This window comes from Nicotiana tabacum, chromosome 22 (assembly GCF_000715075.1).
Source record: "Nicotiana tabacum cultivar K326 chromosome 22, ASM71507v2, whole genome shotgun sequence".
In the NCBI taxonomy this organism is placed as follows: Eukaryota; Viridiplantae; Streptophyta; class Magnoliopsida; order Solanales; family Solanaceae; genus Nicotiana; species Nicotiana tabacum.
In genome coordinates this window covers 34,687,695-34,700,121 of record NC_134101.1, presented here as the reverse complement: position 1 = coordinate 34,700,121, position 12,427 = coordinate 34,687,695, and the positions used below count along the sequence as shown (strand labels likewise).

Here is a 12,427-nt window from a genome sequence, read left to right as displayed (position 1 = left end):
TAACATAAACTAAAATTTATTATCAGTTTTACTAGGCTAAAGGGCACTATATAACAATAAAAGGCACAACATAACACTAAAGGGCACTAGACAACAATAAAGTCACATATAACACTAATTATTCAACAAAGGAACAATATACAATTTTCATGATTTTTGCACATAAATAAACTAATCCGAATAAAAAATTAAATATATTAAAAAACGGTCACAAAAAGTATACAACACAGTAAAAACAAGTAATTAGATAATTATATACATGAGTTTTACTATAAAAGTGATTCGCAATACCTCATTTTAGAATTTTTTGAATTGAGAAAAATTGAATATTTGACCACCGAAACTAGCAATAAAATAGATCCACTACACGACAACGTCTTGGATCGGGTGTTAGCTCGCTAAAATAATGAGGGGACACGATTTTTGGGGGGACGGGTGGGCTCCAATGGAGCTTTAAGCTTTAAGAAAAGGGAGGACCGTTTTTTTGTTTCTGTCCGCGAGGAAAAAGACTGAGCATTTTTTAATATAGGTATAGCGCATATATGCGATGCGCTATACCTACCTGTCTTTTCAACTTCAGGTATAGCGCATCCTGTATATGCGCTATACCTGTACTTTGACCGATATTTGAAAATCAGGTATAACACATGGATTGCATGCGCTATACCTTAACGGACGCCGTTAAGGTATAGCGTATGCAATTCATGCGCTATACATAAAATGGTCATCAGTTGTTTTTTCAACCTATTTTTGTGCTTTGAGTGCAAAAAAGTCACATTTTGGTTCCGGACTCTGAAACAAAATCCGGAACCAAAATGTGGCTTTTTTGGACTCAATGTGTCCTTAATTTTTATATTAATAAATGACAAAATTAAGCAAACACGAAATACAGTTTAAAAGCCAAATTGTACCTTTTCCCCAAATAGGAAAAAGTCAGCTCCGGATAGTACTTGTTACTATTATTATTGAATTAAACGTTCATCCCAACAAAAGGAGAGTCGGCTGCAAAAGGAAAAGAGTCAGACAAGTCCTGCGAATTTCATTAGAAAGAGGGGTCAAAGCTAACTTATTTTTGAACTGGGCCACTCCTCACTACAGATCAAGCACGTCAGATTTGAGATTAATTCTCTTCTTGCGTTCCATTTCTTGCTCGATCTTCGGTAATCTCTTCTCCTCATTTTTCTCTATTTATACGTTCACGTGTCATTGCTTTTCTTCATTTCGACTATCTAATTATATCCTCAATTCATCATTTTTTTTTTTGTTTTTACTACTATACGAATTGATTTTCTTTGTTTGTCGACGAGTGTGTTTCGGAAAATTGGTTTTTGTTGTCCCGTCGCTAGTCTATTAATTCGACATCTTGTATTGCTGCGGTGAGAATAATGTACTTTAATTACGTATTATGCTTTAATTGCGGGTTATTTTGCAATCTAATTTGTTGAATTTTGTCCTGTGCTATGAAGTCTGCATAATTTTGGATTTATGTGGACTATATTGGAGTTTGTTTGGTCCATCGGATGTGAATATGTGATTGCTGAGAATTGGGCTTGTTTGAAACTTGAATATGCAACATAAGCTTAAAAGTATTTATAATATATACGCGTACAAGTTAGAAAAAATATCTTTTTAGGTGGTTAAGGAAAGCAAAATCAGACTGTTAGCAATGGTGAATTACGGAGGTCGGAGAGAACAGAATTAGGTTGTACTTGTGAGTCTGATTATTTATTGTGTTTGCTAGCACGCAAAGCTTTAACCTTTCTTTGCTATGATATCCATGAGGGGGAACGGGCTGGCAAATGATTCTGAAGCAGACAGAGTAAAAGCACATTGATATTTCTTTTGCCATAGTATAGTGGATGATTCTATATCTGGTTTGTGGTTCAATTGGGATCTAGAGAATATATAGCAGTCTTTTTACTCTTGTACCTTAGCTGTTTTCTCTTTTTGCTTTTATAAAATTTATTCGTCAGGCTCTTTTTTTTATGAAGTAAATTAGATTCATTAAAGATGCAAAGAGTACAAAAGAGATAGGATAATTAGCTCCATTACAAAAGCCTGTGCTACTATCAGGGAGCTAATGAAATCCACAAAAATATCAGCACTATTAACTGGGGTAATAAGATAGTTCCAGCTAAATAAGTTAACTAAACACGCAACCTTGAGGGAGTAGAGTGGAGTTGAAATGCCATCAAAACACCTTCGGTTCCTTTCTTTCCAAACACACCAAAAAATTGCAGCTGGCACCATTTTCCAGATTTTTCTGATGTATTTGTCAACTCTCCAGAAATACCAACTTTCGAAAGCTTGCTTTATTGATTGTGGCATAACCCATTTCAGACCAAAGGTAGTGTAGAAGAAGTTCCAAGTTTCTTTTGCAACTGAGCAGTGGAGGAATAGGTGGTTTACACTTTCTGACTGTTGTTGGCACCTGTAGCATTTGTTAACTAGTGTGATGTTCCTCTTGATTAAGTTGTCTTGAGTGAGACATGCCCCATTTAGAGACAATCATGTGAAGCAAGTCAGGCTCTTGAACAAGCAGTATAAAATATTGTGAACACTGAACAACTAGATAATGTGGTTCTCAAGGTAGCTTGAAAGACTTAGGTTCACTAAAATTTCATGTGTGGTAATAGATTGTACTTTTCTTGGCTTTGTACCTGTTCATATGCAATAGATGTATGAGTACAAAGGATGGACACCAGCACCTTCAGCCTAGGGGTGATCAGCCATCTCCAAAGAGGCCCAATCCCCAGAACAGCTTCTATTTATTGATTTGACATGACTATGGCGATATGCCACGCTCCTTCCATAGGGTCTTGATTTAGTATTCAGCCATAAACAGCTTATTGTTTGATTTAATCACGTAAAATTGTGTTGCTTTACGAAAGTCTAAGAAGAATCAAAATCGATTTTCAAAAAATGGAAGGTTGGAATAAAAGATCATGCCTTAACACGAGGGCTTGGTGAGGCAAAGTCAATTCCAACTGAGCAGGAATAGAGGCAAAAGAAAACACTGTTCATATTGGAGTGAATCCCAATCTTATTAGTATTTTGGTTAACAGTTTTCAGGTACTTTATATTTGTTTCCTTCTTATTTTATGACTTCTTTGAAGATTATTACTTTCCTTTTAATTAGTCTATGAATTTCCCTTTTTGTTTAAGTTAGTTTATTGAGTGGCTAGATTAGGAACCCTAGCTAGCTTAATATTAGAGTTATTAGGGTCCTTTTTTCACATATAGGATTCCTTGTGGTTCATAGGATCCCTTCAATTCCTCGTTTCACCACTGTTTCTAAGCCTTTGTTCTTGTGGAATTGATGGCCATGCTTAGCTGGAGGGGATAAGAAAATTAAGAAATGGAATTCACATAGCTAATGGCTTTACCATCTTTCTTTATGGTCTGCAGTCTGCATTGATTGCTATCGACTCAAGTTTTCTTCAAGTCTCATATACTAACACCCTTCTTACTTTGGGGTTTCCTTAAATTAAAATTGCTTATTTAATTTCTTATGTTTACAGGTGGTGGCATTTCTTTGCAGTCAAGAGAATAAGTGAAGCTTCCAAGGATCATCTCGTAGTTTTCTTCCATTTTGAAGCTTAGATATGGCAGAAAAGGCATGTGTAAAGCGGCTCCAGAAGGAATATAGAGCACTTTGTAAAGTATGTAACCTTTTTGCTGCTGGGAATATATTATACATAAATTTGTTGCATTACCAAACAACTTCCTTTACTCTCCCATGAATGAGGAAGACAGTCTCGCTACTTAAAGCGTTGGTCAACCACATTGGATCTTACATGTTATGAACCCTACTTGTGACTTTCATCTTCTTACCCCTCATGACATTACCACTCTAAATTTGTCATTAGCATTTGTTAACTTAGTTGAAGTTCGCTTTTCTCCTCCCCATTGCCACTTGCCAGATGTGAAAGTTTGACACTTGTATCTTAATTTCTGTCACAACTAAGAGCTAAGTTTTATTTCATTGACTTGATACTGGATGGCATCTCCTATGGCTTTGTCAACTGGTCTCTTCTTTGCTGTGTTTGGACATTTTCTACTGTGCTCTGATTCCTCCGAAACTGATGAAGCTTGTTATATTGCAGGAACCTGTCTCCCATGTTGTGGCCCGCCCTTCTCCAAATGATATTCTTGAGTGGCGTAAGTCCCTACTGCTTGTTCTCTATACCTGTATTTCTCAATATACTCGGTTAAACCTTTAGAATTGTATGAACTTTGTGTAGTTCCTTTTTATTATAAGTAAGCTTTGTTTTATTCTTTTTCCTCTTGATACCTCCTCTGTATGAATATTTGTTTCTTCTTCTTTGCGTGCCATGCATCTAAACACACTGTTGGTTATGCAGTCTAATAAGGAATGAACTTGGCTTGAATCACCTAAATGCACTGTCGATAATGCAATCTGATTAGGAATGAAATTGGCATGTAATCTGATGCTCTTCTTCTAATACATATTGTTTTACTAGGCTAATAGGCTTATTTGCCAGTAATGATCTTCTTTTAGATTCTTTTCATCAGATAACTCATTACCTGTTTTTCCTAATATTCCTACTTTTACATAAATCTCATGTCCAGATTACGTGTTGGAGGGGAGTGAAGGAACACCCTTTGCAGGTTTCTACTTTCTCTAACTTTGGTATTTATTGTGCAATGAACTAACACTGTTAGGTGATGCGGTCTTCTTCCTAGACCCCGTTTTCACTATCTTTTTGTCACCTCCGAATACTTTTCTCATTTTTCTCTGAGTTATTCTTGCTCTTGTGGTTGTTGCTTGTGAAATGCCGCCAACTCCAATAATAAGGTGGATATTATTATGGGAAGATTAAGTTTCCTCCAGAATATCCATTTAAACCTCCAGGAATCAGGTAATCTAAGCTCAGATCAGTTTGATATTCCCGGACTTGTTTCTCTTTTAGCAATGTATCTCTATAAGGCTTTCCTTTTTGTATTTTTTTTTTTTTTTTTTTGGAATCACCTCAACTATGTTTGCTTCGTCTGTAGCATGGTTACTCCAAATGGAAGATTTATGACGCAAAAGAAACTCTGTTTATCTATGAGTGACTGTAAGTGTTTTTGGAGTTGCATTCTAGTTACAATTGCTTGTTGCTTCGAGAGGATTCCATGTTCCTGACCTTCAATTGGCATATTTATTGCTTCACAGTTCACCCAGAGAGTTGGAACCCTATGTGGTCTGTGTCAAGGTAATAAATTACAATATACTTATAAAGATAAAATATGGTGATTTGTCTGGAAATAGTTGCTTTAGGGCCTATATGGTACAAGAACTTTAATTTTTTCTGAAAATATGAGAATAAGGGACATTTTTTGAATTGAATAAAACCTGTTTTATAATTAAAAAATGTGTTTCACCTCTTCCTACTTATTAGAAAGAGGTGTATAACTTGTAAAACCTTTGGAATTCAGCGTTAAAGGAATAAAAACAAATTAAAGATAAGAAATGAAACATTTGCTTTTCAGAACCACTTCTCTCTTTTCACCGCAATTCTCGCCTCACTTCTACCCATACAAAGCCTCAACCTAGGCATCCCCTTCACCCCCACCGTTTCCCATTGTTTTCTTCCTCCATAGCTCTGCTTTCAGTCAATTCCTTTTTTTGATAACCGAGAGATTCCGAGGGCCAGTGGCGCAATGTTTGAAATTCGGTGGATAATGGCCCACCTTTGTACCCTTCTCCACTTAAATACTAGACTTTTGTCTACGGCAGGGTTCGAACCCGTGATCACATGTTACGCGCTGCACTCTTACCACTAGACCAAAGCCCTTGGGGCTACTATTCAGTAAAATTTGTTGGAAGAACTTTATTTGCTTACCAGACTTGTTTCTACTTTTTTGTTATTATTTTTTATAATTAAAATATGATCCAAAAAATTTTCTGATTACTTTTCAGAACAAAACAGCGAAGGCATGTCCTCTTAATTGTTCTACAAAGATGAACGTGCTTACAGTTCTTATGTTGGCTGCATAATTCCTTTTTTTCATTTGAACTGATTTCCTCTATTTCCCATGCAGCATACTCACGGGACTGCTCTCATTTATGGTAAAGTTCCTGCAAGTCATACAAAGGATCTGCATTCCGTCTCATCACTTATTGTTTTCTGGGTTGTGCTCTTTCTTTTAGTTCATGTTCATTTTCATGACAGTTTTACATTCTTCTGTCTCTGTCCCTTTTTGTGGAAATTTCCATATTCGACGCCTGCATTATCCACAATGCATGTTGGTGCTATCTTGAAAACCATAGACGACTAAATCCATGAAATAATCTTCCATAATTCCTTTGTTTACAATCTCTTTTTGCTTTGTGAAGCATTCGTTTGCATTAATGGTAACTTTTATGTCTACCCATGCATTTCATACAGATGGACAACAGTCCTACCACAGGCAGTGTAACAACAACAGTTGCTGAGAAACAGAAGCTTGCTAAGGCTTCACTTGCTTTCAATTGTAAAAAGTGAGTCAACTGCAAGCCCGATGCTGCATACCTTGTAAATGTTTCAGATAATCGCCTTAAGCTGTATAGTTCCCACAGTACAAGATCTGTTTCATGAGAAATTGATCTACTATTTTCATAATATTGTGAATTGTTTTCACTGCGCCTTTTATTTGATCCCAGTTAACTTACTAATTATTTTTATGACAGCCCAACCTTTAGAAAATTGTTTCCAGAATATGTGGAGAAGTATGAAGAGCAGCAGCTCCTGGTGCATCCTGTTCAGGAGCAGGTGTCAACCATGCCAACACAAGCAGAAAATTCTACACCCTTGTTGGATGGTCTGAATAAAGTAGAACCCCATAAAGACATGAAAAACCAACAGAGGAAATCTTGCCCAACTTGGTTATTGCTATTGCTAGTATCAATTTTTGGCGTTGTAATGGCTCTGCCTCTACTTCAGCTTTGATGGTGATTGATTTCCATTAGGCAGGAAACATATTATTGTGTTACGCTGTAGAACAAAGCATCCAGAAATCTGTGGTTGTGTATTCCTTATCTGGGTTACTACTGATTAGTGCAAAATGTTCTAGGTTTTTCATATACCTATCAGGAATGTATAGGCATGGCCCTAGTGAAGATCAAACTGATCTCTAAAGTCTAGCTGATGTGTTTTCCTTTTCTAGTTTAGTAGTGTCTTGTCACGTCTAATATGAAATTCTGTGTTGTAATACGTAGTGAAGGGCACAGAGTTGCAAATGGTGTTTGTTTTCCTTATTTTTACCTCTACTGTTTGGAAAATAGTCTTTTTCTTTGGTACTTTTTTTCGGCGGTAGGAGTTATGGTTATCGAGCTTGTTCAGGAATGCAATCTACTAATCTACGTACTTCCCTTAAAAATCTATTCTGTATTAGTGCTTTTTTTTTTCTTTTTCCCTTTGGAGGTTGATCAGTCTTCCTAATACTTGTTTAAACGTGAGAATGTGAATTAGCATCCCAAAACACTAGTGTAATACACACACAAAAAAAAAAATGTGCAGTGTGTATGTACCACTACGTTGAATATTTGAACCTAAACTATGTAGAAGTATTGAAGGATACTTTTGTTCAATGATTGAAAAAATACCCTGGCAAGCTGTTGTGGTTACAATAAAATTTGGTAAAATGCAAGTTTAGAAGAGAAAATCTAATTTCCCATAAAATAGTCATGCGCCAATCCTCACCAAATAGTCAGGATAATTTTTCTTTTCTTGTGGCAAAGCACTTGCCTTATTCACCTTCAAAGACTACGCAAAGACAAACAACACATTTTATTTGTTAGATTCTCTTTTGGCAAAAGGCTTGCCTTTTCACCCTTACAGACTTCACAAAGACAAACAAGACAACCTAATTGTTAGATTCTCACATCGGAGTGGGATGGATTATTTGCCTCTTTATATTATTTTGGACTCAATGGACAATCCTCACCTCGTGAGCTAGCTTCAATGGACAATCCTCACCTCGTGAGCCAGCTTAGAGATTGAGTTAAGCTCAAGGTTCATTTCTTAAACCAAATAATCCATGTACTTTTAGGCCAAATACGGTGTGATCTTAGATTTGGGTGTCCACAACTATAAGCCTTCAGTTATAACTTTCCACAGCATAAATTTAGAAGTGATTGCTGAAACAGACAAAATTCATATGAAGAAAGAAAGCTGAAACTGTGATCATATCATTGTAGCAGCCAGAAAATATAAGAAAACTAACAGTCATCGAAATAACTGAAAATACTCTTCTGTAAGAGAAAGATTGCTCCATTCTCAAACAGAGAAGCCCACTGCATTGTTTACACATATACAATATATTCCCTGCCTATATGCAGATGAATGTTTCAACCTTTACATCTGCATCAAGAATCAAAAACTTTGAACAAGTGAATGAGAGTTCTGGAGATACCATTCTATAGCAAGCACCAGAAACTACCGATCGAAAAATATGAATTCTTACTAGCTCTGGCCTCTGCCTCCTTGTTCTACATCCACAATTCCGGGACTAGAAGGATTAACCCTTCTATCCCTACTCAAGAGCCTTTTCAAAGACCTCAATCTTGTGGACATTATTGGAGATTTCTGTTCATCTTCTGCTTCATTTGTCTGGTTAGGAATATCAATTACCAATGCTACACAACGCCTATCACTCGTAGAGGCAAATGACGACGACAATGATGATGGTGGTGGTGGTGGTGGAGGACAAGGCGCGTGAGAAGAAGAAGAATTAGGACCTTGTAAAGAGTCCTCCAAACTGCTCACTTGAGTCTCATTTCCCCAAAACAAGATATTAGTTGGGAAATTTGCCACCTCTATAGAAACTGAATTCTCTTCTTCCACAGCAGAGGTGGGATTCTGATCATCAGAAGATATATTGGAAACAGGATTTCTACAAAGAGGGCAAGTGGAATGAGATTGAAACCACATATCAATACAATCCACATGAAATCCATGATTACATTTAGGTAAAAGTCTTGCCTTTTCACCTTCAGATACATCACAAAGACAAACAGCACATTCTAATCCATCTTTGAATTCTTTAGGATTGAATAAAACTACGGGAATAGTTTTTAGGAGTGTGGGGTCCAGGCCCCGGCGGAGAGCGGATGTAACATTATTCACTTCTTGATGATGACTGGCCGAAGAAAAGTTGAAGCCGCGCCGCCGCCGTGTGCTGGCGTTAGGGTTGCCACCGTCTACTTGACGGCGGCGGTTCCAGAACCATTTTGAGTAAAGGTGGAATAAGAAAACGAAGACTATCACAAGTAAGATAAGTACAATAGCTACCACCATTATCTTTCCAGTGAGCTCAAACATACCTGACTCGTCTATTTTACCAGGGGTGTGTGAAGCATCTTCCATTTTCAGACAACTATTTTAAGAACCAGAAACAAGAACAAACTGGGATTTTTCGCCGGTGCTGCTACAAGCAACAAAGGGCGAAAAAGGAATAATGGAAGATTATTAAGTTTTAATTAGGATCTGACAACTGAAATTAAAACCTAAAGAAATATTATCAAGGCAAATAAAACCCAAGTGTCAGAGTTATAAGAAATGAAGCAGAATTTTGGGTTTTAAGAATAAACCCAGAAAGGAAATTTCTCGTATTGTCTATAAACTTTCTGAGAATGAAAACTAAGTAGGAAAAAGTTGTGAAAGAACACAGTAGAAAGGGAAAAGATGATGGAAGATTTAGCTGTAGTTGGCATATAAAATGGGAGCTGGGACTAGAGATGCTACGACCTATTACTTGAGGTGTGAAGATTGAAGAAGATAAAAGTTTGGTCTTAAGAAGGAGACAAACGGCAGAATTAGGAAATAGAAGAAAGTGTGTAGATTCTTTAGGAAAATGACAGTGGAAGGGATATTTAGGAAAGAGGAGTCAATGAGGAAAATGGTCAGGGAAAGACTCTCACCAAAGGCTGCTGCGGCGTCTAGAATGAGTAGTACTATAATGTAGAATAGATGAAACGACGAACAAGATTTCAAACTTCAAACAAACAAGTACCCTCTAACACTTTCCTTTATCACTTCAACAATTACCGGGGAAGCTTCTGCTCTGACCATGGTTTAATGGCGAAGTACAATGAGTTTTTTTCGAGAGTTAAAATAAGTTTTTTTTAATCCCAATTTTTTCATATGCATTTTATATATTTTGAATTGGTAACTATTATTACTTAATATGCATTTGACTTTTGAAATTCGACTCCGCCGTATAAATTGGGACATATGAAATACTAGGTTCGGCCGAACTCCTATCTTACCCACTAGATTCGTCTTAAAATTTCAAAGTGACAACATGTATTAGTGAAAAAAAGGCATGACACGTGGACTATTAACGAGGTGACAGGGCATGGTATGTGGACTATCAATAAAATGACAAGTAAGGGTCTTAATTAGATGAGTTAAAGAATGCGGAAAAGGCACGGTAAGAATACCTACGGGGTTACACTGAGAAAAGAGCCGGACCTGACAGCTGTAAAAGGGAAAACGGGAACGAAATGAATAAAGGCTGTCAAAAAGGAAAGATATACGATCCTGTCATAAATAAAGAAGAGAAATCAATACGGTTACAAGAAATCTTTAGCCATAAATATTTCCGTTACAATTGTATATGGTAACGGACAATCAAGGCAATTAATATCATTAGTGAGCCCGAATTAAGTAAGGGAATCGTTATAATTGTATGCTCCTATATAAGGACTGAAACCTCATTTGTAATGATATTAGATAATTATTGAAATTTATGTAATCATTCTTTACTTTATTCTCAAGGTTCTAACTGTAATTTTGGGAGTGATTATTAATCTGTTTCATATTTTTTTTGTCAATTATTTCCATTCCTTGATTTATTCTTTAAATTATTGGGAAAGTGAAGTAAATCTTGGTTATCAGTAACCCGATTTCTTCTAGATATTGACTTTGATCGAGAAATCTATTTTTGGGTTAAACGCAACAACCATTAGCTAAAAGAGAAGTTGTGTCGAGATTCTCTCAGGGATGGTTTGGTACAATAGTGGGATAAATCAGGATTCTTAATAGGATTACATATCCCATGTTTATATGGGATAATTTATTCCAACATTTTAATGTAAAATTTATCCCGAAATTAGCTAATATCTATAATCAAATATGAGATGAATACTATTTTAAATTTTATCCTTGGATTATTATCTTTATCCCTTGCACCAAATGACCCCTTAAGACTTATGTACAATGGCGGACCCACGTGGTGGCTAGCGGGTTCAGTTGAACTCGCTTCACCAAAAAATAATACTGTATATATGTATAAATTAGGATTAAAACTGTGTAAATTTTGTATAAATATTTTATTTGAACCCACTTGACAACTATCATTTTACGACTAAAATTATGTACTTTTAAGATTGAACCCGCTTGCACAAAATCCTTAGTCTGACACTGCATATGTAACCAATAAAATTAGGGAGCCTAGGGTTCGTTTACTTATTTAAAAGTATTAACAGTAATTTTATATTGGAATTTTGATATAATTTTATACAACATTCAATGGTAGAAGAAAGATAACAATTCAAGGATTAATTAATTGATAAGAATAAGACTAGTAAAATGGTACGATTGCTCTTCAGCCAATAGTCTTATCTGCATTCGTTCTTAAGATTAAAATTAAAACTTAAATTTATTTAATTTAAAATCAAAGACATACTTTAAGTTGTACATTGCATATCTTATTTTAATATCATTCACCAAACAAATCATAAGTACAACTTATTATTTATTGATCCAACCAAACAACCCCATAAGGAATGAGTAGTGGAGGTTGAGGATGCCACGCCCGTAGGCAGTGAACCCCAGTAGTGAGTTGAATATTCAAAACTCAAAAGGCTTCGTCGAAACAAAAAAAATTCATTTCTATTAATGCTTATGAGTTATATATGTCTCTTTTTCCGTGGTCTAAAATTTCATTGAGAATGGTACTCTTATTTTTAGATTATTATCTAAAAGTTGTAAGTTATGCAGCTATAAATTATGTAATATTAGTTCAACGCAAAGACGTCTCAATAAAATCCGTGGCCTAAAACCAAACTTTAATTAAGGGCCTTGATTTTTTTTTTTTTATCTATAGTATAGTTATCTTGTAAAATATAGTATGTAATATTGCATTGGTTCCTTTTTTTCTTTCTTTCTTTTTGTCTATAGTATAGTTATCTTATAAAATATAATATTAATATTCACATTGATAAGAAAATTTAAGTTAATAAGATGTTAGCCACGTATTTACAATTGGTTACGTTTGATCTTATTGTAAAATAATGTTATTTATCAATATGAAGATTTGAGTATCTTAATTCAAAGTTCTAAATATTTTTCTATTTGTTAAAAAATAGATAGTCTTTCTTTATAAGGATTTAGTATTTTTGTTTTCTTTTTTCTATAAACTTCAATATTGTTTAAAC

At 35.5% G+C, this 12,427-nt stretch overlaps 2 protein-coding genes across 3 annotated transcripts; one reads left to right on the top strand and one right to left on the bottom strand.

The window, feature by feature from the left end:
• Positions 1-975: 975 nt before the first annotated feature.
• Positions 976-7,267, top strand: LOC107775245 (ubiquitin-conjugating enzyme E2 34). 2 transcript variants are annotated; one of them, XM_016594960.2, is made up of 10 exons: positions 976-1,160; positions 3,522-3,662; positions 4,107-4,161; positions 4,594-4,632; positions 4,820-4,883; positions 5,020-5,081; positions 5,180-5,219; positions 6,049-6,076; positions 6,396-6,487; positions 6,677-7,267. In XM_016594960.2, exons 2-10 carry the CDS (start codon positions 3,606-3,608, stop codon positions 6,933-6,935), a joined length of 696 nt encoding a protein of 231 aa, XP_016450446.1. In that variant the 5' UTR covers positions 976-1,160; positions 3,522-3,605; the 3' UTR covers positions 6,936-7,267. The 2 variants fall into 2 exon arrangements, with proteins under 2 accessions (XP_016450446.1, XP_016450447.1); XM_016594961.2 differs by lacking the exon at positions 976-1,160 and adding an exon at positions 1,239-1,376.
• Positions 7,268-8,142: 875 nt separating this feature from the next.
• On the bottom strand, positions 8,143-10,035 carry LOC107775246 (RING-H2 finger protein ATL60-like). The gene has a single exon (XM_016594962.2). The coding sequence runs from the start codon at positions 9,351-9,353 to the stop codon at positions 8,451-8,453; it is 903 nt and encodes a 300-aa protein (XP_016450448.1). The 5' UTR covers positions 9,354-10,035; the 3' UTR covers positions 8,143-8,450.
• Positions 10,036-12,427: the final 2,392 nt, after the last annotated feature.